General features: G+C 44.1%; 2 protein-coding genes and 1 non-coding gene across 7 annotated transcripts in view; 1 reads left to right on the forward strand and 2 right to left on the reverse strand.

Moving 5' to 3' along the window:
* The window catches only part of DENND4A (DENN domain containing 4A), a 48,696-nt gene extending 42,852 nt beyond the window's left edge, over positions 1–5,844 (reverse strand). For 2 of the 5 annotated variants that reach the window (XM_038146730.1, XM_038146729.1), the window contains exon 1: positions 5,157–5,600. The gene's annotated coding sequence lies outside the window, so the exon portion shown is untranslated. Of the gene's footprint in view, positions 1–5,156; positions 5,601–5,738 lie in introns of those variants that run through there. The other 3 variants (XM_038146728.1, XM_038146727.1, XM_038146731.1) reach the window with 3 other exon arrangements.
* LOC119705168 (skin secretory protein xP2-like) lies at positions 4,834–5,601 on the forward strand. The gene has a single exon (XM_038147267.1). The coding sequence runs from the start codon at positions 4,834–4,836 to the stop codon at positions 5,599–5,601; it is 768 nt and encodes a 255-aa protein (XP_038003195.1).
* A 17,985-nt stretch (positions 5,845–23,829) lies between the features above and the next one.
* On the reverse strand, positions 23,830–23,901 carry TRNAQ-CUG. The gene has a single exon. It is a non-coding gene; the product is annotated as a tRNA-Gln (tRNA).
* Between the last annotated feature and the right edge of the window lie 149 nt (positions 23,902–24,050).

Raw genomic sequence — 24,050 nt, forward strand, 5'->3', positions numbered from 1 at the left:
TTTTTAAAAGGAGAAGTTCCCCAAACAATGTTCTGTTTTTCTTGACACAGTAGATAAAGGCAAATGAAAATAGAAAGTCTTCCAATATTGAGCTTCAAACCCAAAACCTGTAACTGAAAATGTCGAAGTCCATCAACCAAGAGTGACAGAAGTGACCTGCTTTCACCCTGCCACATTTGGATACACATGCTGACCTCAGTTTTGTTTTGAAACCTTTCTCTACCCAAATTAAATAGTGAATTCATGATGTGATAGAAAAGACAGGTGGGAATTGTTTTTAACACTTTTTGCAACATTTAAAAGCTCACTTTAAGACTTAGAACATTTTATATGATTTTTTTTTTCCCTTTGGCCAGCAAAAATGTTCTGTAACATGTTGTAAATGGGACCCAACCACACTGCAAATTATAGGCAGGGACAGCCATGCACAGACTGCATCTGCAGGGCTGCAACTGCTGCCTGCAGATCATCTACACCCCACTGGAAAGGTTTAATGGAGGGATAACACTCACTAATACCTCTCTCATCCAGCAAATCTCTACATCCACTTACCAAAATGTTCAGCATTTATTCCACAGAAAAATAAGTGTGCAAGTACCACTACCAGCTCAGCTGCAAATACATCAATCATTTGCCACGTACTGCTGGGACAGTTTCCCAGCCAGTAAAGCAATAAAAAACAACATTAGGCTCTCCTCCTGAAAATCACCATAAATTAGCAGAAGAGCAATGACATGCCAAGGTAACTACTGCTGATCTTGATCATGAAGAATGAGGAATTTTGAGAATAATTCCTTAGGCCCACAGGTTTCTTCTGAAGCTCAAGTCAAAACCAAAATTCAAGAGTCCAGCCCACAAAACCCTTCTCTGTGTTTGCATAAAGCTTGCACACAAGGTGGAGGCTGGAGCCTCTCTTGGGACTTTTTTTATTTACATACATGTACTTATACCTCACACTTATTGCCTGTTCACTTTCATTCCAGATAGCCAAAATGAAATAACTTTATTAATTAGTATTAATGATTTTCCTGACCCAGATTCTTAAAAGTCAAGACTTGTGGTAAATATTAAACAGGGAGGATATAACTGGCTAACTTCTAACACGCTCCTTATTCTTCTCATCCCATTTTTAGGCCATTTTAGTTCTTCCTCCTTTCACTCCCCTCCAATTACTGCTTAGCTCACTCTGTATCAGCCTCCACAGTAACCATCAGCTAATACACCCATTAGACACACGTACATTTTTCATATCTATACTAGATAATGCAATATATTGCACATCTGATATATTGAAAAGGTAAAAATACACTATTTAAAATAGTCAGGCCGGCCAACACGTTCTGAAGTCTTTCATTTCCACTTCTCAATTTCCCCCTGGTACTGTTTCTGAGCTCTTTAGGGAACTACCAGTGACTAGTTCTGCATCACACACTGCTACTGAAATGAGTGTTATAGATCAAACCTCTGGGCATCACTGCCCTGCATGGTTTAATTTTGACTTTGGAGTCTGTGGGAGCACTTAATAAGCATCAGCAGCCTATTTCCAGAGCAGCCACACACCAAACTTTCAGACCAGGCACAGACTAAACCTGAACTGAAGGACAGCAGAAAACATCCAAGGATTATTATGCCATACAGCCAAGAACCTCATTAATTTCAAGTAATTAATTGGTCAGTACCAGTGCTAGAAACAGCTGATTGCTAACAATCACTGAACAGTAGTGATGCTTTCACAGCTTACACACATTCATCCCCTACCTGTTGGCTGCCATCCATTAAAATAAGGCATAGCTGGCTTTAGCTTCACAGGATTTGCTGCTCTTAGGATGGCAAAAAAATGTATCCCAGTTTGTGTCTGCAGTAGCAGATATTATTCACATACAAAACTGATACATAAGTGAGGAGACCAAGGGCATTTTCTGTGCTCTTGTCACTAGCCAGTGAAGCCACAGCAGAGGGACAAGGGACAGGTAATCTGAGCCCACCACACCACACCTGCACCCTTGCATGAGGGCAAGCTCAACCTCAACTTTCTCCAAAGGTCCTACAGTTTTACAAGTTTGGTTTTGGAGGGGAATTGCAAAGTGAGGAGGGAATAGCCTGATTTGGATTTTAGGCTTTTTTTGTTTGGATTTGTTATGAGTCAGCTTAACAAAAGTCTGGAGTTTGAATACATCCCAGAGAAACCTGATTAAAATACTCTAACAAGCAAGATAAACATACTGGAAATACACCAATCATCACAAATTGCATCATGCTTTGTTAAGGCACTCATATAGAAATTACTTGGGTGCCTTTTTTTTTTCTTTCATTATTGGTATTATTCAGTATTACAGTTCTTTCCAGGAAATGTCAGTAAAAACACCTGAGTTCTACAGCAACACGTGTATCAAAACAACCAGTGGAACCCCGTCACACAGCAACATAGCTGGAAATCACCAAACATAAATGTGAACAACTTTACAAGGCTATATTGACTTTTTATTTTTTAATCCAACATAAACTGGGCAACATTTGGCCTCCAATATTCTGGTCATACCAACACCGTATTTAAAGACTCAGGTCAAAGTTGAGGAAAGGACAAAAAACGGAAAGAAGGCTTCCTTCAAGTCTTCATTTCAGGAGATAAATTTCAGATTGAGAAAGCTTTTGACTAAGTACCTATTGTACTATTCCCATTCCAGCCTGCCTGTGTTTGGCCAGGAAGCACAAATGTTTCTGCAGCCAGTGTTATAAAAAGCATTTCAACCTACTATGACTTGCAAAACTAACAGCAACTCAGCTGCTAGGGAGCATGATGGAAACAAAATGATGTTGAATATTTAAGTGACGCTGCAAATTTCTTGTTCTTGCATTAGAACCTCAAGGTTACCAAACCCCATTGTCATTCAGCTTGGTGTAGGAATTGTCTTCCTCTCTGAAGAGTCACAAGACAGTTTTCTCCAGCTATCACACACTACAGCAGGAATTAACCTAGAAATTAGTAAACCCTCAATGCAAAATCCTGCAGATTAAAAATTGACAGACCGGCTTCTGGCAGTGGTGGTGCCCACAGCTCTTCTTTAAGAGTCACACAGAACAGCTGTACTAGTTACAACCTCACGCCCCTTAGGGACCAGTTGGCTTTACTCTCTACCTTTCTACTTTCCCTTTCAAGCACAGATTTGAAACAGAAGCAGGTTACTGACATTGTTTCTAAGGCTTGACCTGCATCAGCTGCGTGCACCTGAGCCCCATAGTGTGTGCCAGGCTATGTCAATATTTGTGCTTTTTCTAACTAATAATTAACTCTGGCTATATTAACTAGATAACTGCTAATATAGCCATTAACACATATAGTAATTCCATTAAGCACCATACTGGGGTTATGTCATACAGAACGAGCTGAAACACAAACCTGCAACCATACAGCAGCAAAAAAAAAAAAAAAAAAAAGAATACTCAGAGGTATGAAAATCTCAAATAATGTGAAAATATTTTTAAATAAGTCCCTGTGTAAAGAAAATAGTCCTGGTGCTTTTTGTCTTACTGCTTGCAGAAGCAGATCTTCTATTTTGTGCTGCTTTCTAATAAATTCACTTTTTAGAAGAGGCCATTGGGTAAAGCCTGTTCCAAAGGAGCAGAAGCCACTCAAACTTGAGGAAAGTACTCATCCAGCTGGAGCCCAACATTTCCAGAAGTAAAACATGTACATCACAGAAGCTCTTAAGGCTGTAGAGAAGCTTAATCTTTTTTGTTCTGTCTTTAGGGTTCCAGCAATTTTCCCCTTCCTCAAGCTAACCACAGAAACTCTAATGCTCTATTTTTGATAATTAAACTATTTCAATGCCAAGTCACGATAGCCCCTTAAAAAATAGCTCCCTTTACCAGAGCTCCACTTTAATACTCACTTTAAATAAACTTACAGACTCCTCAATACTCTAAAAGCTAGATGAAGTTTCTCCAGTACTCTCAATATATGACTTTTTAAAAAAAGATGAGAAAAGCAAGAGACTCTTACAAAGTAAGACTTGCATGCTAGACACACAAACCAGAAATAATCCATTTACTCCCCCTCGACCTTTCTTGGCTAGACTAACTCAATTAGTACCCCTAAACCACCAGACACTTGCCAAGATAACATATTTGTGTTTAATCATTCAAAAAGTGAAATATCATGTACTGTAATGTAACACTTTTTACGGAAACCTCCAGTTGAGCAACAGTTCCAGAAAAAATTGTGAAATGAAGTAAAAAGCTGCCCAGAACACCATACTTCCACTCAGTTAATTCAAAAAAAATTAAGTTTCAGAACTAGGCAGAAAGTCAAGACCCCATTTTTAACAAAATAGAAGCGGCACATTTTTAAACGCAGCCTGTTTGGAATAACTTCGGAATAGCAACCATCATTGGGAAGTTATTGAATACCATCATCCCTTGGCCAGCAACTTGTGCCACACGCAGACCTCATGACAGAGCGACGATAAAAATGCCAGGGCTAATTTCTACAGCCGCGTCCAGCGCGTTGCATCAACCCAGGTTTAGGGTAACCCAGGCTGCCGAAGGGAAAGCCGGGACAGAAACACGCACCGTGGGGCTCAGCAGCACCGGGCAATTCCGGCTGACGCAGCGGTGCTGCGCGGAAAGCCCGCACATGGCTCTGGAGGACACGCACCCACACGCGGGCCGAGGGAACGCGCACCCCCGGGGCTTTGGGGAACGCACACACTCGGGGCTTGAGACACGCGCGAGTTCGGGGACACGCACACGCGGGGATCTGGGGAAGGCGCGCACACACGCGCGGATTCGGGGACACGCACGCACCCCGGCCCGCCGGCGTGCAGCCCGTACAACATGGCAGGTCGGCGGCGAGGGCTCGGCCGGCCCCGCCGCCCGGGGAGCCCCTCGGGCCCGGCGGGGGCTGGCGGGAGCCTCGAGCCGACGGGCACAAGGAGAAAGGAGAAAGTTTTCCCCCTCCCACCGCGGCCCAGCGGAAAGTTACCGCCGCCCCCGCGCCGCCTCAGCCCCCGGCCCGCCAGCGCCGGCCTCCCCGCCCCCGCTGACAGCCCCGCGCCCCTTCCCCGCCGGCCCCGGAACGCGGCGGCGGCGCCCGACCCGCGGCATCGCCTCGGAGAACCCCCCGCGCCCCGCGGCGGTGACAGCCCCGCCGCGCTCACCTCAGGCGGGTGCCGCGCTCCCCGGGGCGACGAGCGGGTGGTGAAGGGGTTCGGGGGGCAGCGCGCTCGGTGCCCGCGCCCTTATCTCATCCCAGCGGAGCCCGGCTCGCCCCCGCCGCCTCCCGCCGTGTGGGCGGCTCAGGCGGGATCCCCCCTCCCCTCCGCCGCCATCTTGGCTGTCACGGGGCGGGGGAGGCGGGCGGCGACCCGTGATCGCGGCGGGGCGGGCGCGGGACGGCACCCGCCGGGTCCCGCGGCTCCTGAGGGGGGAGGCGGCCGTGCCCCGCCGCCCACCGGGTCCCTTTTGAGCGCTCCCCCTCGCACCGCGGGTCCGCCGTTCCCGCCTTCCCCCTCACGGAACGCGGCCCCTCCGCTCCCGCCTTCCCCCTCACGGAACGCGGCGTCGGCGGCTCCGAGCCATGAAGGGGGGAGCGGAGCTCCCTAAGCGAAAGCGCCTGAAACACAGCGCGCAGACCACGGGCTCGGCTGTGCCTCCCCCCACCCCAGCCTTTTAATCTAGACAGCATCTTAAATTTAAACCGAAATTAATCTCCGGCCCAGATAGGCCGGGATTTGGCTCACCTGCGGCGCCCGTCGCCTGGACCCGGAGGAGGTGCCGGCTGTCTGGAAAACAAGGGATGAGAAAACCGAGGGATTTTCTGCAGGCTTGATGTAACCCGCAGCAGGCTGTTGCATCAAAGACTAGAAAAAGAACCCGAGACAAAAATAATCTTTTAAGAGCGTGCAGCTAAGATTAGTGCAGCATGTCAAGATGTTGCTGAGCGCAACAGAACGAGTCCTGCCTGTACCCACACAGAAATAAATACTACTTTTCTGGCACCTTGTCCACTGCAACCCTGAGTTTCCAAATTTTATACCAAAGTGCTGATTAGGGATAGGTTCAAACCATGCAATTTTGAGTTTGAATTCAGTTTTAGTTCTGGATGTTTGGCTTAAGGGTTTAGATGTGGCTCACTATAAAAGACATAAAATTCATATGAAGTTCTGAATTTGTAAGTAATGTGTCTTTATCAAAACTGAACTGTAAATACTCAGATATGTTCAGACCTACTTCCTTGGTTTACCTCATCCCTCTGGAAATCTGACCAAATAGGAGAATACAAAAGCCAAAAAGTACAAAATGACATTGGTTTTCCCTACGTGCTTTTATTAATTAAATTGTTTCTAGCAGAAATGCTGCTCCTCGTACCCCCCATGTAGTAAATGTGGTGGCTGACACAAGTCGATGTCTACCTGGGCAGGAGCACCCATGTGCAAGCCTGCACATGCAGGCACAGCTCTGCGCTGCCAGGGTTGATATATAGGAACTAAGTCTGTCTTGTTTTTTTCTCATCAGGCAGCAAACCGAGTAAGGAATGTGTCAGGGACTACGAGAACGTTCCCATTCCTTGTGTTTCTGTGTGAAATGCATTTCTAGCCACACCCATAAAGAACTTGTCTCTCCAGACAGTACACAGTGGGGTAAGTGAGAGACCAAGAACCTAGAATGTCACTATTCACTACAAGAAGCAAGATGCTCTGTGTTCAGTAGTGTGTCCTTAAATTATCTGGTGTGCTGGTAGAGACTTTTCTAAATCAATTTCCGATATGTTTTGATACTGGAAATGCTTTTCAAATAAATAGCAATACTGAACTCCATCTTCTGGGTAGTGTTAGTAATTTTTGATATGCAAACTGTTCTGTGCTCTCTGCTCTTGCTCATTTTTCAGGTAGGCATAAATTTTAGGCTTCAGCGTTAACATCCAAGATTAATGGGTCTGTTCCTACTTCTAAGAGTATTGTTACAGCTGCCTGTATACTGAGCAAAATCCCTGCACTGATGTATGAATAACTCACTTTGCAGTGTTTAAGTTCATAACCATTAAAATATCCTGGACTGTTTCTAATGAAAACTCAATTTGGAGAAACAGAATTCTTAAATATTCTCTGTCAGTTTTCATACTTTTCAGCTCTTACATAAGTAAAACATTGTGTAGATGTCTTTGTTTTGCTGTTAATTTGTTTCCTTCCCCCCCATTTCTGTCCTTCTAGGACTATCTGCATTAAATTACACATTGTGTCAATGTCAACAAATTGTGGTCAGGGACAGGGTTCTCGCTCTGCAAGGCCTGATACAAACACCAAAGGAGTTTCTGCCCCATACTGCTATCACAGCTAACAGTGCTTATCTCTGTCCTGTCTTTCTTGTTCCTACATCTCCCCCTCCTTCCCACCCTGTTCCATCAAACCTCTGCTGCATTTTCTCCCTGACCTACCTGCTGCTCATGCTCTTGGCTGTGGCACACTTTCTTCCCCACCAGCACATTTAATTGCAATGTTCCATTTCATTATTAGCTTGTCACCACCTTTATCAAGTCACCTTTCCCAACAAATCTCACTGCGAAGCTTTCCTGCGGAGCTCGTCATCACTTTTCCACTTTAAGGCTCTTCTAAAGCCACGTGCAAAAGGGCCTATGAAAAATTGTGACTGTAGTTCTGTATTTATTTGTGAATAAAGAGCAGCATCAGTGAATAGTGCTACTGTACAGGCAGAGACAGATTTACTGTGTGCCCTGCTCCTGCCAGGCTCATTGCACAGAGATGCGTCTATGTGTCAGTCACAAAAAGCCTTTCCCTTCCCAGGGATTTTCGGGATCTCTAAGCAAGGATCTCTACTTGCACATGAAGACCCGAGCCCAAGATCACTAAGTCACTGAAGTCTACTTATTAATTCCAGTCAGAGTTGGATCAGATTCTTGTTGTGCATAGTAAGCTAATTAGCCAAGTTAACAACTGCATGTAGTGCAGGTGGGCAGGCAGCAAGCACGCTTCATGTGGGATTCTGCTGCCTCTCAAGTGCAGGGTGGAGCCCTGGCAGCCCGATTTAGCCTCCCCCGTAGTGCAGCCAGAGAGACACGCAGGCTTTCTATGGACCAGCAACCACAGAATGATTTTTTTCCATGTTACAACCCCAAATCTCTGGCTTGTGGCACTGAAGTAATTTTCAAAGTCTGGTTTAGATTATTTTAAGTGCATTTTACACATGGGTAAACTCAAGCAAGGCAGAGGACAAGTGACAGATGGTCAGTGACAGAGCCAGGAATAGAATGGAGAACTCTGCTGTCCCAGGACATGATTTTAAGAGACTCTGTCCCAGGATTGTGGGTTTGATGATTTATAATTCATGGGGCTTCAGAAGTGCTTAAAGAAAAAAATGCAGCTATCACTACTCCCAGTTTTTCCTGGCAGAGACTGGCTTCCATAAGCAAAACAATTTTTGTTCAGTTTCTTAAGTGTGCAATTTGGGACTTAATCTGTTCTCTTTGTCACCAGTTTTATGCCTTTTGAACTCACTTGGCTGTGCTGTGTGCACTGCTCATTTACCTCTACAGGGGAAGGATGAAGCTCCAAGAGAACCCAACTGAATACCTTTCAAACAGACCTATCTGTAACCTTGGTAAAAATAACTATGGAGATAATGATAATGGATAATTATAAACTCCATAACTGGCAAAACAAGACTCTGCATTTCAGCAGATGAATTGCCTTACCCTGTCCAGTAACCCACTTTACAGTGCAGTAATGGATCTGCATCCGGAGGGTTATGCAATGAAATGGAGCCTTTGGCAAGCTGGAATCACACTGGAAATGAAGCCACATCTTCATGGTTTTTTTCATACATGCATATTTGTAAATCTGGGACTTATCCCTTTTGACATAAAGAGATCGTCCCAGCTTGGAATGATTAAATTCTAGGACAGATTATGAAATAATAAAGCATTTAAATATTATGGTGCAGCAGTACAACAGTGCAGTCACCCTTCCTTTTACTGATTCAAATGTAGTATCTCCAAAAAGCTTTTGCACTCCAGAGAAACTACTGACTATACGTTATAAAACAGGAAATATCATATATGCATATTAAAAATATATCTATTTTTTGGACCTTTCTGTAGGTAAAGTAATTACCGAAACAGCTAAAAATATGGGGAAATGAAATAAATACAGGCTCTGATCCAAAGACCACTGAACTCAGCAGAAGCACTGGAGTCATGTGTGTCATGAATTACAATTCACAAATGCAAATAAAGAATGTTACTGTATATGTGTAAGGATAAAGTCTAATTGTCTAGTTGCAGTATCTAGGCATTCCACTTGGATAAAACGAGGAGATTTTTTTCCTCCAGCAGGTAGAGAGAGTTTCTCAGCAAGCATATATTGCCAGTATTTATGGGAGAGTTTGTGGTCCCAAAAGAACAGAAATACTGGGAAACAAAAAGGAAAGAAAATGTACCCAAGGAGGAGATCCAGCTGCTTCCAAGTCATTTCTATAAATAAAAATCTGATGCAAACTCATTATCATTTCCCTTTCCAGCACCGATTTGCTTCCTCAAGATTTCAGAGTGTGCATCTGAGGACTAGGGCTGCACATCGAAAAGTTTCCCTCGGCAACTGCTAAAATTATTCACAAGGCACTGCAGCATGGCAGCAGCTATCAGCTTTGGAACGGTAGGAGAGGCAGGGGATGGCCTTTGGTGTTCGTCAGGGATAAAACAGTGAAGTTGTGCTTGGCTGTGTTGCTGAGGGTTGGGATGTCAAGCAAGTGGTGCCATCCGTTCCTCTCATCCTGTCGTTAGCAGGCAATCAGCGTGTGCAGCTGGAGCACATTTCTGGACACTGGAAGCTCCCAGACAAATATTTGCAGTCCATTTTGTGAGCACAGGACAGCAGAAGGGTTGCTTGAGGACGGCCCAAACCCTAATGCATCTATCAAAGCCAGCTTGCTGTCTGTGCCAGCACTAACCTGGTTTAAGTATTGCTGTCATCAGTAATGCCAGATAACAAAAGCTGCTCTTTGTGGAGTAATATCAGGAAGGAAATTGTGCATGCAGATTTGCCAGCAAAAATAACAGTCTGGAGCTGTAAATGTACACACTGATACTGCTGGTTTGTTGCTATTTTCAGCAGCTCCTGTTCCCTCAGGGGTGAGAGGACTTAACTGCTATCCCTGCTGTTCATGCATCAGCCTTAGAGGTTCCATGTGGATGCCTGCTCTTTGGCCCATCTGGGGGTGATTTCTGCAAATAGCAGTTTTCCTCTGAATCAGTATTCAATTCATCACCAGAGCCACACCACATGATACTGTGGGGCCACAGAAAACCACTTTCCTTCACTAGAGATCTCTAGTAAAGAGTTCTTTATTATTTGCACTTTATATCCCCCTTTGAATCATGCCCACACCAAGCAATTGTATTCCATGTAGCTAAATCTTCCCCACAGTTTTGCCTGACAGGGATACTTCAGGCTCTAAACTCCTGTGTAGTCCTGCTCTTTGAAGTTTTTGTATTTTGTTCTAGAGATTGCTTATATCATGGTGGGTGAAGTATATCTATCACTTAACCACTTCTCAGGAGTACTATTAGGCTTAATTAATGTTTGTAGAACACTACTGAGATTCTCAAGAGAAGCAGCTATAGAAGTGCAAAGGATTATAATTAATTTAAGACTAATTTTTGAGTAAACGGCTAACTTGACTAACTTAAGCTGAGATTTTCCAAGTAAAACTCGTTTCTTTGATTTTTAGACAAAATCATTCTGAAGTCTGGTTTCCATTTACTACTACCACTGTATGATGCATTTTGATTTTTATTATCCTTCAATATCCTTTGATATATCCAGACACACAGTACACCTTGTTTTAGTTCAGGAAATACTGCCCAACATATGTAAGTCAAGTTAAAATAAAACTAACAAAGTAACTAAATCAATAAACTCAAAGACAATCCCCAGCACCATTTGCCTTTAGTATAATAAGTGTTTAAACCATAAAACCTGTAATTAATATTATGGAATAATTTCCATATTTATTTATAAGGCAGCTCATTTACATAAATAGTCATTATCTGGAAATAAAACCAGATCATTAAAATTCTGAAAACTGATTGAGATCAGTCAAGGTGTACCAAAGAGATTTGCTAAACTCCCTGTTTGAAACAGTTCTGAGACGAAATCTCTTCTCCCAAACAAGCTGAAACAGGACTCTGCTGTGGGAATGCAGGCAGAGCTTCATGCACATGACATCATCAAACAGAGCGGTTATTTTGTACGGTGAGAAAACATTGGGTCACTCTTCTCACTAACTGTCATGGAGACTTTCCAAGGAACTGCATCTGACACATCTGCACTGAAAATCTGACCCAGATTGTAGCTGAAGCTCTCCTAACACAGATTTCTGCTTTTCTGAGATTCTACAGCACTCAAAATACTTCTCGAAATACTCATTTCTTTCAAAATACTTTTAATGCTCACAGTATCTTCAATACTTTCAAAGTTTTGCATCTAGTCGGAGAACACGTCATGTAGAAAAAAAGAGAAGAAATGGCACTCTTGTGTGTCTATTTGCAAGCTGGATTGACCACTCCTCAGTTATTGGCTAGAGAGTCACAGGTGTTAAAATGAATGTCCTACTTGTCACAAAGAATGCATCTCTGGGCCTGCTGTCAGTGCTTTTGTCTTTCAAGGTCCAGAGTGCTCTCTATTTGATTTTTTTTCTAGATAGAAATAAACTCCCAATTCTTTTTGAAAAGCTACAACTACAGAACGTATTTTTTTTTAAATTTGCAATTGCCCTGAAAAGTCAGACTTGAGTCTGACCTTTTCCAGCGTGAGATACATCTTTGAAGTGTAAGTGTAAGCCCAGAGTAAGGCAATACACCACGACCTACCCTGTTTGGATTATTTCCTTGCTAATTCCTAGAGAATGGAAGTTGGCTCGAGTACTGAGTCATGAGGATTTCATCTCAATACAGATATTTTTAGTATCTGTTATTTTATCTTGGGTACTTTTTAAATCTGTACCACTGCCCAACTCCTCTCCTAATTATCTGAAATTCTTTTCTTCTGTAACAGCTTCGGAATGTGCCCTTCTATTATTACAAATACTGGCTGCATGAGATTGGGTCCTAACTGCTCATCCATCGATTGGGTTAGGTAAGAGTGCCCTTGTTTAAAGCCTCAGCAACTGCTGAGAAACCAGCAAAGCAGAGGAACAACATGAAATCTCATGGTGAGTCACTGTGAATGTAGGTCAGCCCAGGCTCTGCCCTTTGCTGAGCTCTCAGAGGGTTGGCTCCAGGTTACCTGAAGGAGCCCCAACCCCAACAGATTTACCCCCCCCCCAAAAAAAAAAAAATTATGTTTGTGTTCCTTTGCCATACAGCATTGCCACTCCCATGGGGGAGTTTAGAGCAGATGAACACTTTCTTAGCAACTGAGCCACAACTAAGAGCTGAGAAAGGATAGGAGAGAAAACGCAAACCAAGTCACCTTGCAAGTAAAATACACAACCTGTTTGTTTAACCCAATTTGTGCCAAATAGCCTTATCGATTCGCTCAATCTCAGCCACTTGAGGCTCACAATCAATGTTCTAAGAGCAGAAGAGGGAGGGTGATGTATCTGCTCTGATTCACACCTGGGGGAGACCCTCTCCTGCAACAGTCAGGGGTTCTACATAATGAGGTAGGCAGAGACAACTGTGAATTGATTATTAATTAAACTGCTTGATCACCTCCTTGGAAAATGCATGACCAAATGTTGATGCACAGAAAGTAATTTACATAATCAAGTTTGAATTTGACTCATAATACAGTACAAAACTACCTTAATAAATGGAAATTTTAAAAAATCACACTCTGACTCTTGATACAAAAAAAAAAAAGAGTACTTCCAGTACAAATAATGAGATGGGAGGAAATGTCCTTGGCAAGTCAATTTGTTCCATGCTGCTGATGGTTCCTGTTAGTGACAAGGATTTTTTTTTCAAGAAGGAAACAATGGAAAACAAATGCAAAAGCATTTACCAGAAGGCCAGGCAATGGCAGCTTTTCCAAAATGTCAAGTGTGCAGAATAGTCAATTTAAAAGAGAATTAATTATTTAAACTGAATTAATGTGGCTACAATGAAGCCCTGTTAAACCATCTCATCCATCCTGCTTCCAACTGTGCTATCCCTTACAGTCTAAGTGTAAATACTATGACCTCAATTTTCAAACACTTCAAACAAAAACTCTCTTACCCGGTCATAGTACCAATACATTGCTTTTTTAATATATTTACTGCATCTCTACCAGGAACTCACCCACAGAATTGTGCTCACCTTCTCCACATTCCTAACTCATACGAATTTGACCTCTGGGTCCCATTTTTCCCTCTTTTCCTCTTTCATCTTCCTACTTCTTGTGTTTTCCCAGATGCTTCAGGCAGTTTCTATCACTGCATTCTTCAGATCATCCTTTGCCTGCAAGTCTGCCCTTTGCATACAGTCCTGATATCTTAATTTCAACAACTTTTCTCTTTTGTTTCATGCATTGTCTTATCCTTGCGTGCCTTTGGGGACAGGAAGGTGACTGAATTTTAGGGCTCTAGCTTTCATATAGAAGCTCATTTTCTCAAAAGAATGTCCACACGTACTTCCCTGGGAACCTGCTGTCTCAAAGGGTTTTAGTTCCTCCTGGACTGATGATGTTGCAATACAATGAATATCACCCCTAGAAGGAATAATCTGTGACCACTCTTTGCATTTTCCAGGTCAACATGAATTTCAATGCTATCAACAATTGAAAGGTGCAATAATGGTTACCTAGTGCTCTTTTTCCTGGATAGTGTTACATGAAATGGGGTGAACATCAACAGAGCCACTGATCCTCTTTTGTATCCCACAGGAATATCTATAACCATATGATAAGTCAAAACTGTCACTTTTGGTTTCCAGTTTCATCATGGGTGAAGGAGCCATTCCAAATCCATCCTTTCCTGCTCCCCTTTAAAGCAAATCATCTGGGTTAGAATTTACATAAAATAAATTCCTTTATTTCTTCTATTTCATGGAGGAAAAGAACTCCTATCTAGTAAGTAATGAACTTAATTGCCCTGGGTCTTGACTGTGTTGGGAATGCATAATAATTTAAATGCATCAGTGTAAAAATCAGTCTCATTATCTCAAAGCCCTAGAATAGATGGAGCACTGCATTAACACTTGCACGTAGTCATTCATATTAAAGTTATAATTTACAGGAGCTCATAATGAATATAAACAGGAATTAAAACTGAGCTGAGGTGCAATAAAAAGGATTAGTGGCAGTGATATTTAAATTGACAGTTAAAAACTCTTCTGGAGCACTTTCAAGGCCTTGGAGAAATACAGTTGGTTAGATATACTATTCTTTATTTCATGGTGTACTAGAAACAATGTATAAAACATGAGCACACCAAGGCCAAATGAACATCTTCACTGCAGAAATGTATTTCTTAAGTTATTTTATAATTTAAAATGTCATTTTTGTGTCGTGCCAGGGGAAGGACTGATGTTCATATGGAAAATTGTGAGTGAGTTCTTAGAAACCATGCTGTTTTCTTGATCATTCATAACCAAACACATAAAGATCCTTCACGTATCACTATTGCACAGCTTGTACGAGATCTCCATAGCTACCCTTGGCACAACAAGCACAAAACCCAAGTGCCTTTGCAGGGCTGATAAGCAGACAGGAAGCAAGGGAACATCTGCTACAGCTTTAGATGGTTTTGCCTTCAGTAACCACTGAAGCTCTGCATTCCACGTCCTGCTCGCTTGGCCTTTGACACCACCAGCTGTTGGACAGGAGATGTAAAATGTTATACCTACAGAAAGGGAGCTGCATGATTTTCTAAAGGACCACTGGGATATTTAATGGCATTTTTTCTTTCCGTTCTCTGATGACTGGGAACACTGGATAGCAGAATCTGCATATGGAGTTGCTTCCTGAAAGTCAACCACTTTCTATTTAACATTTTTTTTTAATGTTCTGTTTTCCTTTCCAAACCTGCTGTGCTTTGTTTTGTTTTGTTCTGTTTTAAACACCAAAAACAATTGCCCCATATACTGAATAGTAATTATATTCATCATAATCATTGTAAGGAAGCCATGTGCTTCCCTGGATCAGGGCTAGAGCTTCCAGCCCAGGCAATCTGTCTTCTTGGAGCATAACAGCCCTTCTATAGCATGGACAGCCAAGGAACAGAGTTACACAAAATAAATATCAAACAATTTAGTGCAAACCCTTTCTTTGTTTAAAGAAAGAGCTACTGAACATGAAGTTTTATAAGGGAGCTCGGCCAAATAATGCAGATTGTCTGCTGGTGTGTGTATAGAAAATCTGCTCCAGATAGTTCAGCAGTTCTCCACCACCATGGTATTTTCATTTGCATGGAAAACTACTAACAGAGAACAACTGACAGCAGCATATTTTTAGGATATTGAGGCTCATGCATCTTTATGTACTTCCTCTGAGATTGTAATTTTGTCTAGGAGATTGCAACAGTTGTGACGAAATCGGATTTAGCCATGTATGGTAGATCCTATGGCTCTGACACAATGAGATGAAAAGGGGCTCAGAGTAACAACAAGAAAGAGGAAGACACTACTCCAGAGTTATGTAAATGTAACTGAGAAGAGAATTTCGCCCAGAAATTCTGTGTTCTGTGCTTTGGAGTTCTGTACATTTTTTAATATGTTCTATTCTTAAACTGCAGATGGATGCTGTTTCGCCAGAAAATAAATGAAACACAAAGATGACTTCAAATAATTGGACCAGTCATGTTGCCACTCAAAATGCAGAAGCGTCTGTCATATCACTGTCCTAGTGAGATCATAAAAGCGGAGACAGAGTGATCAAAGAAGAAAATACTGGACTATTACTCCATTCCTAATACAAGCTATTTCTCTTTTTAGCACCAGGAGCCTATGAGGCACAGAGATATTCCCAGAGTCGACAAATACAATAGCTGAGTACCTGAGGTGACTACTTTCCCAGTATTTATTTAGTTAAATATAGGAATAGTCATAAAGACAGTGGATTTAACACTTGGGACTGACAAATGACTAACTCAGGTTATTATTGTACAATGGAATCATAGAAACCCAGGATGGTTTGGGTTGGAAGGGACCTTAAAGATCATCCAGTCCTACCCCTCTGCCATGGGCAGGGACACCTTCCACTACCCCAGGCTGCTCCAAGCCACAGTGTTCAACCTGGCCTTGGACACTTCCAGGGATCCAGGGGCAGCCACAGCTGCTCTGCGCACCCTGTGCCAGGACCTGCCCACCCTCACAAGGAACAATTCCTTCCCAATATCCCATCTAACCCTGCCCTCTGTCAGTGGGAAGTCATTCCCCCTTGTCACCTCCCTCCAGGCCCTTGTACAAAGTCCTTCTCCAGCTCTCCTGGAGCCCCTTTAGACACTGGAAGGTTTTCAGGGTCTCCCCAGAGCCTTCCCTTCTCCAAACTGAACATTCCCATCTCTCCCAGCCTGGCTCCAGAGCAGAGGGGCTCCAGCCTTTGCAGCATCTCTGTGGCCTCTGGACTTGCTCCAGCAGCTCCAAATCCATCTGCTGTTGTTCCCCAGGGCTGGAGGCAGCTCTGCAGGTGGGTCTCACCTGAGTGGGGCAGAAGGGCAGAATCCCCCCTCACCTGCAGCCCTCACTGTGGGATGAACCCAGGATATAGAGCCTCTCTGGGCTGCTCTCTATGCTTTTTACCTTCTGCATTTCACAGGGAACTGAATTTTTAGAACTTTATTAATATTAGAATAATTAAATAGCTGTCTTGAATTGTGTGCACATTGCATTTAACCAGCTTGAAAGCAAGCCAAAACTTGAAGCAATTTTTAGAAGAATTGTAGAATCAATACATCAATTTCCATTAATTTGGTGTCAGAGGAAACAAATGTGTACCTGTCTGAAACGTGTGCATTCCCTGCAGAGAAGTACTAAAATAGGCATCTTCTGTCTCCCTGCCTTCCCTGTGCCCTCCAAACGTCAGAAACCAGGGTCAGAATGAGGGAAAACCAGACTGGCTGCAAAATACAATGAAACCACTTTTATTAACCCAGAATCCAGGGTTAATAGTTTGTGCATAACAAGTTATGCACAAACTCTGCCACGTCAAAGCCATACCAAGCTCTACCCCGTCCACTGCACTGAGTTCCTTGTTTCTCCCTTGATGCTGCAGTCCTTCTCAAATACATCTCCTTTGCAGGGCTGAGAATAGCTAGGCAAGCTGAAGTGAAACTCCATTCAGTCTGTCTCAGCCATAAGCTTCATTCTGCACAGCAATGGGACAATATTAGTGACTAATCCCAATTGAGAGTGCATCTTGAACCAGCCAAAGTTCTGGATCAATCCAAGCTCCCTAAAATGTGCTGTGCTGCATGGAAGCATATTGCACATCTTGCTCACTGCACAGCTGGCTGCTGAGCAAATTCTTGTCTCGGGAGGTATGCTCAAGCACATGAAACATATTTTTAGCATCCCAGAGGTGTGAGTACTCCCAGAGCTGAGAGTGCAACCTGGCTGACAGCAGGTTTCCAGAGGAAGGAGTAGGAAAGAGGCAATGGGTGATGAGATTACCCCCCACAGAAGGAGATTTCTGCTTGGAATATCAACACATCTTTTCAGTCTCTCATTGTGACTGTTTGCGCTTTCATCAGATTTTCCATTTGCTCCTTCAGCTACGGGACCAGATGGCTGCCACACATTATGCTCTGAATCATGGCAAGGCTCGAGGTGTTTGTTGTGTGTCACAGCAAACACAGGCGCCGGACCAGGTTAAACTCCCTCACAGCCAGCATGGAGCGCCCGGCTCAGGGGTGGGACTGCAGCAGGCACCTACAGATACACACAGGGGAAGATCTGAGCATCCTTTTCTTCTTGCAGGAAAATGACTGCCACACCTTGAGCACAGATAGCAGGGAAGAAAGGCAGAGCAGTGACACATGGCAGAGGACAGATGCTCCACACTTCCCCTGATGCACAATGCCTGATGGCAAGGAGTCCTGGTGGGCCAAGGACAGGAGGCTGTTGTTCCTCCTCTGATTTCCCCTTGCAGTTTGTGATTAAACTGGTGCTGACACCTTGCCCAGTGCCTGTTTGCAGAGCCAATAGCCCTGGGCAGGACTTATGGCCATGAAGCACCTACTGGAAAAAGAGACAATTTCATTGTTTGAGAGCATCTCTGCCTCTGGCATTTGTTAAATAGAAAACAAAACTGATTTTCTCCTCACTTACTTTGCATAGATCTGGGGTATATCCAAGCTGTGGCAGCCCTGTGAAATGAGAGTGAACAGGAGGGGTGTTTGCAAATGCAATGGCCCCTGTTTAAAGAGGGCAAGACTGGGAGGATTACACAGAATGTGATTTGTGCTTCAATTACAAGACCATAAAAATCACCCTGCAGTTCTCTCTCACTGAAATACTGCATTTCTGAGCACTGAAAACCACTGGAATAATGAAAGATGCTTTTTCAATACCTAGGAGATATCTGGGGCTCAGTGCAAGTAACAAATCCGGAGGCAGAGGAGGGATGTCCTGGACAGCACAATTGACAGGGCGAGTGCGCTCCAGGTCACACCACGGAGGAGCAGCCAAGCAGCTGGAGACTGTCCAATGGCCACACTCCACCCCAAGTATTTTCTGAGATGAGAAAATTCCCCCTTGGCTGTTTTTCAGCTTGCTTTTCTTGCTGTGTATTTACACGCCCCCCATGTTGGCAGTGACAGGGCACCTTGTGAGCCCGTGCTGTGCTGGCCTTTGCTGACAGGCGCTGGCAATCAGGGAACACTCGTCAGGGACGGGGACACTGACCAGGAATGTCACAACCACAGCCTGTGCAGAGCAGCTCCCATGAAGGTTAACGCGTGTTGCCACCACCTTTGAGGTCAGTGTTGGCCTCGCTTTAGCAGTCCTATAAATAGACACCCAAGGTTGACTGAAAAGAGGATTTGGCTCGGCTGGATCTTGTTTAGCATTCCCAGGAGAGGAAGGCAGATTCTTTTCCCTTTTTCTCTTCCAGCCTGTAACCTTGAGTTGGTCTCTGTGGGGAACATTAGTGGCATTTGCCAAAAGCACTGCTGCTGCGAGCCGGATGTCCTGCTGTGTCACACAAACCACACGTACACGTCTCTTCAACCTGCAAACCCAGACCTAATTCCACTAGAGCCTCAAACTAATTCCTCACTGGCAAAACTAGGGAAAAACCCAAACAAACCTTGAGCCTAATTGCTTGAAAACAGTAGGACACCTAGTGGATTTATAGGGAATATCTTTAGGGTTATCAGCAACATTTTGTCATTTTCTTGGCAAAACCAGCTGTGAATCTATTTATAGAGGAATCACTGAAATATCAGGGTTTCTATTCAATAAATTTATCTTGTTATAGCTGTTACAGCCTCCAGTTTGCCTGAAGAAGGTATTGCAACCTATAGAAAACCCAAAGAACATTGTTCAAATGACTTGAAAAAAAATAATTATGGAAAACTGGATGGTTCCCAAGGTCTGGGAACAGGAGGAAGGATATTCTGCCAGATCAAAGCCATCCCAGTTGTTCCATCTGACAGCTCTCTAATGATCTTAATGAGCGAAGTTTTACAGCCTCAGCCTGGCTCCCAGTACAGTCGTGCAGCTCCACAACAACGTGGCCATGCTGAGCACAGCCAGCCGGCCCCACCGGTTGTTTCAGCAGAGAATGACTTGGCCACAGAACCCAAAGTGCTTCTTCATTCCCCAGGGCTGATCTTTTGTATCCAAATTAGAAGATGATGGGCCACGTGACAACGCCTGCGCTGCTGTCGCTGCATTTGCCTGGTACCTACTCCAACATCAAGCAAATTTTGACCCTAGATAGGGAAAAAACCCATGGCAGGGTGTGTAAGAGGAAGGTTTTGAGCGATGATTCTGTGAAATTATATCTTGGCCAGCAATTATCCTGGGGCTGCCAGGGTTATCTTGCTGGTGTCTCTGGAGGCAGCAGACACAGACAAAGAGATGAGTGATGAGTCCAAAATGGATTCAGGAAACTGATGACTTCATTTTGACAGTCATCACAAGGAACACCAAGTCATTGAGTCTTGCATTCAATTCCTGTTCCCAAAGCACACTGAAAACTTTCCTTCCTTTCTGCTTACCATAACATTGTCCTAGTGAAAAATGTCTCCAAAAGATGGTTCATTTTTCTGTTCCCTTCCCACTCTTTCTGCAGTGCTGCAGGGATTCCTAAAGAACAGCAAAAGCAGAATGAGATTTGATTTTGGATAAAAAATCTGTTCAGATGCAGGTATTTTTTTAATTCCAAGTTCAAGGTTAGGAAAGGAAAGGCTAATTTAGAAATTAATTTTGATTTGGTCTATTTCTTCTTGTACCTTTTCTTCTTAGAGCTGTAGAAATCAGAAAGGACGTAGCACGTGATGGAATGCAAATGAGTTATCAACAGAAAAATTCATATTAACTCCATGTATTTTCATTATTCCTACCTGTGGCATAGAATTACCTCAAAAATAGAACCCTTGTACATTATAAACCCTTTAAATCGGTCTAGGGTTTTGAAACAGATTTTTTTTTTAATTTCAGTGTGTGGATTTTATATTTGAAGGGGTTTTTTCTGACTGACATGTCAAACTGGGGATAGTGCGTGCTAAGAGTACACTTTTCTCTAATTTAGCAGCTGGATTGGAAAGCTTGAATTATCTCTGCATAATTGCAATGATTAATGGATTGTTAGGAAATTGCAAACTATTGATTGAATTTTCCCCTTAGGAAATATTTCTCCTCTGATAAAACACAGTTCTGGGGCTTTGCTTTTGTCCTTCCAGCTTTCTGCTCCGGGGAAGCCAGGGGCTGCTTTTATCTGGGAAATGGGAATTTGGGTCAACAGCCCTTCAAGGACAATTTCGAATTATTGTGATTTCCAATCCCAAATCTTCTCTGAGGTTTTCAAGGAGATGGATGTGCAAAGTGTGAAGAGGGATTTCAGAGCCAGAAAAGTGTTTTGTTGCTGGTTTTGGGTTGGTTTTTTGTTTGTTTGTTTTTGTTTTGGGTTTGTTTGTTTGTTGTTTTTCTGGGACCAGCAGCAAACACTGGCCATCCCTGTTTCACATTATGCCATTTCCATGTCAAATACCACCAGTGCACTCTGCAAAGAAAGACACCTTGACCTTGTTGTGGGAATGCCATAACCATCAAAGATGGTAGCAAATTGGCAAATTTTCCACTTTATTAGGCTAGGATTACTCTGGGGGATCTCAAGAGTTGGTGGGAAGAGGGAAGTGGAGAATGAAGTGAGAATTGGATGCAGGGAGAGCTTGATGCACAGTGCCTGGGGCTGGGGAGCTGAGAGCTGGGAGCCCTGGCACGCATCTGCACCTTAATGGTGCTGGGCTCTTTTTGGCAGCTGCTCTGGGAATTTCCAGAACAGACCCATAAATACACGATTATGAGTGTGAGCCCTGCTTCCTTTCTTCGCTAAATTGAACATCCAGGGCCCAGCTGAGTATCATTCCTTGTCTCTGCTCCAGTTGCTTGGGACGTGCTGCCTCTGCAAATGGTTCTGCCTAAGTTAGGAATTATGAGAGCGTGCTAATTCAAGGTTTGCCATGAATTTAGTGTTCCCGCAAGGATGACACTAATGGCAATTAGTGCAGCAGAAATGCCAGTGCTGAGTGACTGTTCTCACATTAAAAGCTGTCAGTTGGAGAGCCCACGGTCTCGGTTATTCCAGGCCTGACCTCTGCTTTCTGGCTGTGTTTCCTGTGCACAGCAGGTGTCCCAGGCCATCCCATCGCTGCAGCAATTCACTCTGGCAGGGGACACGGGGAAAGAGCAGAGCAGCCCAAACCAGCCTGTGCTGACAGTGACATTTCCTGAGAGTTTGGATGTTCTCCTCTGGGGTTTGAACAGCAACAAAATTAACCCAGGACTGGACAGAATATACGACTTTAATTTCTGGAGCTCCTTGCTAGTTCAATGCTGTCCTCATGTCCTGCTCTGTTGATTCCTGTTTAGACACAGAGCTCTTTCTACTGTTTCAGGTTCCACCATGAAGAATCTGATTTTTTATGATCAATTGCATTTAAACGGGCTTAGCTAGAAGTAATCTCTGCTGCTGCCCAACTCCATAGCAATCTGCAAAACTTTTCATGTTTTGCTAAAAATCATTGGTAAAAATGTCTTTGCTTTACAATGGCTGAAGTTCAACAAGTGACAGTGCTGCAGCAGTGTGGGGACTGTGATTTTTACCTAAGCCAGAAGAGCCACTGTCCTCACCCTGTGCCCTAAACTCTTGCATAGGGTAAGTCAGTTCCAGATGAGGAACATCTGCAATGTGTGCAAGAGGAAGTCATGTTTGCATGCATGAAAAATGTAAATAAAGGGTGTTTCTAGGCTCACAAACACAATCCAAAGCAAGAAAAGGAGAACAGCTCTTACAGGAGGATAACTAAAAGTACTTAATCTGTGTTATTTTAAGGCTTTTTAGCACTAACAGCAGTTCTGGAGGATGAAACCAGGTCTGAGAAACACAAGTGAAAATTAATAGCTTTTTAACAACAAAGTTCAATGGACAAGTGCAAATAGGATATGAGATAGAAACCTGAGCTCCTGAATTATAAATATACCCAGCCTCTACACAGACAATTATCTGTTATCCTTTTGATGTACTACTCAATGCCAGAGGATTGAGAAAGGTGGGAGGAGCAGGATGGGCATTTTCAGGCTCAAGATTTTGTGTGTTCTGGGTTTGGCTGGAGATAAAAAGGATGAATCCAAAGACAACACAGATTCCTATAGCCCTCACCACTCCACTACCTGCTGTGAGGAGCTGGAGCTGCAGGGCACATCAGAGGCTGGCAGCAGGATGTGGGTGAGCCCAGACTGATGCTCCCAATGCTCCTGGGGTCACACATCAGGTGCTTTTGTTATTAATGTTTTGTTTTCCCCTCTTAGAAGCTCTGAGGCAGCATGAAGTATTTATCTTTAAATGCAGAGGATCACGTTCTGCTTCGTAGTGGTGCCAGCAGACGGTAACTGATGCACAGCACTGCTGCCCATGCCCTGGGGTTACTTTCCACACACAGGAATGATGACACAGCCGCTGACTGCAGTGATGGCAAACATGCTGCTGCTGAGGGCAGGCTGGTGAGAAAAGAGCAGTTTTAAGGGATTCAGTTTAATCATCTGGACACAAGTGCTATTTTTATCCTTTGTTGTTTAGATCTCAAGCCTGCACCAGGAGAAGCTGATGACAAAGCTGGTGTCTCCTATGGCACAGGGGCATACAAGGGGAACTGGACAACCTTTTTGGAAGGGAGAAGCAGGGTGGGCAGGGGTAGCAGTGGGAAAGGGGCCTGTGCTCATGGCTTCTTTGCACCTCATGAGCTGAAAGAGCTTGTTGGCCTCTCTGAAACCTCCACCACAAGCTCATATGCCTCTCTCAGCTCAGTTCACAGGAGGGATCTTCTTGGGGGACTTCCCACCAACCAACCCCAAGCTCGCCTGTGCTTTTGGGTGGCTTTGGGGTGAGGCCAGTGCCTGCCTATGGAGGCAGGAGAAGGGCACCCACCCCATGATGGGGGTTAAGGTTGGTGAGCCCCAGGCAAGAAGTGAGGTGAGATTATCACAGTGTGTGAAGAGCCCGGGGAGCTCGGAGCATGCCCATCCATCACTTGGGCACAGGAGTCCGGGGAGCTCAGTGTGCCCATCCATCGTTTGGGCACAGGGACTCACTCGGGCAGCTCAGAGAACCCCGGGCATCGGTTGGACACACAAAGCCGAAAAGAAAAAAAAGGAGGTGGGGGAGGAAAAGGTGTAGGTTCCACCGAGATTTGAACTCGGATCGCTGGATTCAGAGTCCAGAGTGCTAACCATTACACCATGGAACCGCTCTGCCACCAGCCCCTCCCGGCCGCCTCTAGTTCGTTCACCACTCCTCCGCCGCTGCGCGGCCGCTCCCCTCAGGGGTGCCGAGGGGGTATCGGTGCTGGGGGGCCGCGGGGCCGGGCGGGACCCCTGCTCGCTTTGTGAGGGCGCG

The sequence above is a fragment of the Motacilla alba genome, chromosome 10 (assembly GCF_015832195.1).
Source record: "Motacilla alba alba isolate MOTALB_02 chromosome 10, Motacilla_alba_V1.0_pri, whole genome shotgun sequence".
NCBI lineage: Eukaryota > Metazoa > Chordata > Aves > Passeriformes > Motacillidae > Motacilla > Motacilla alba.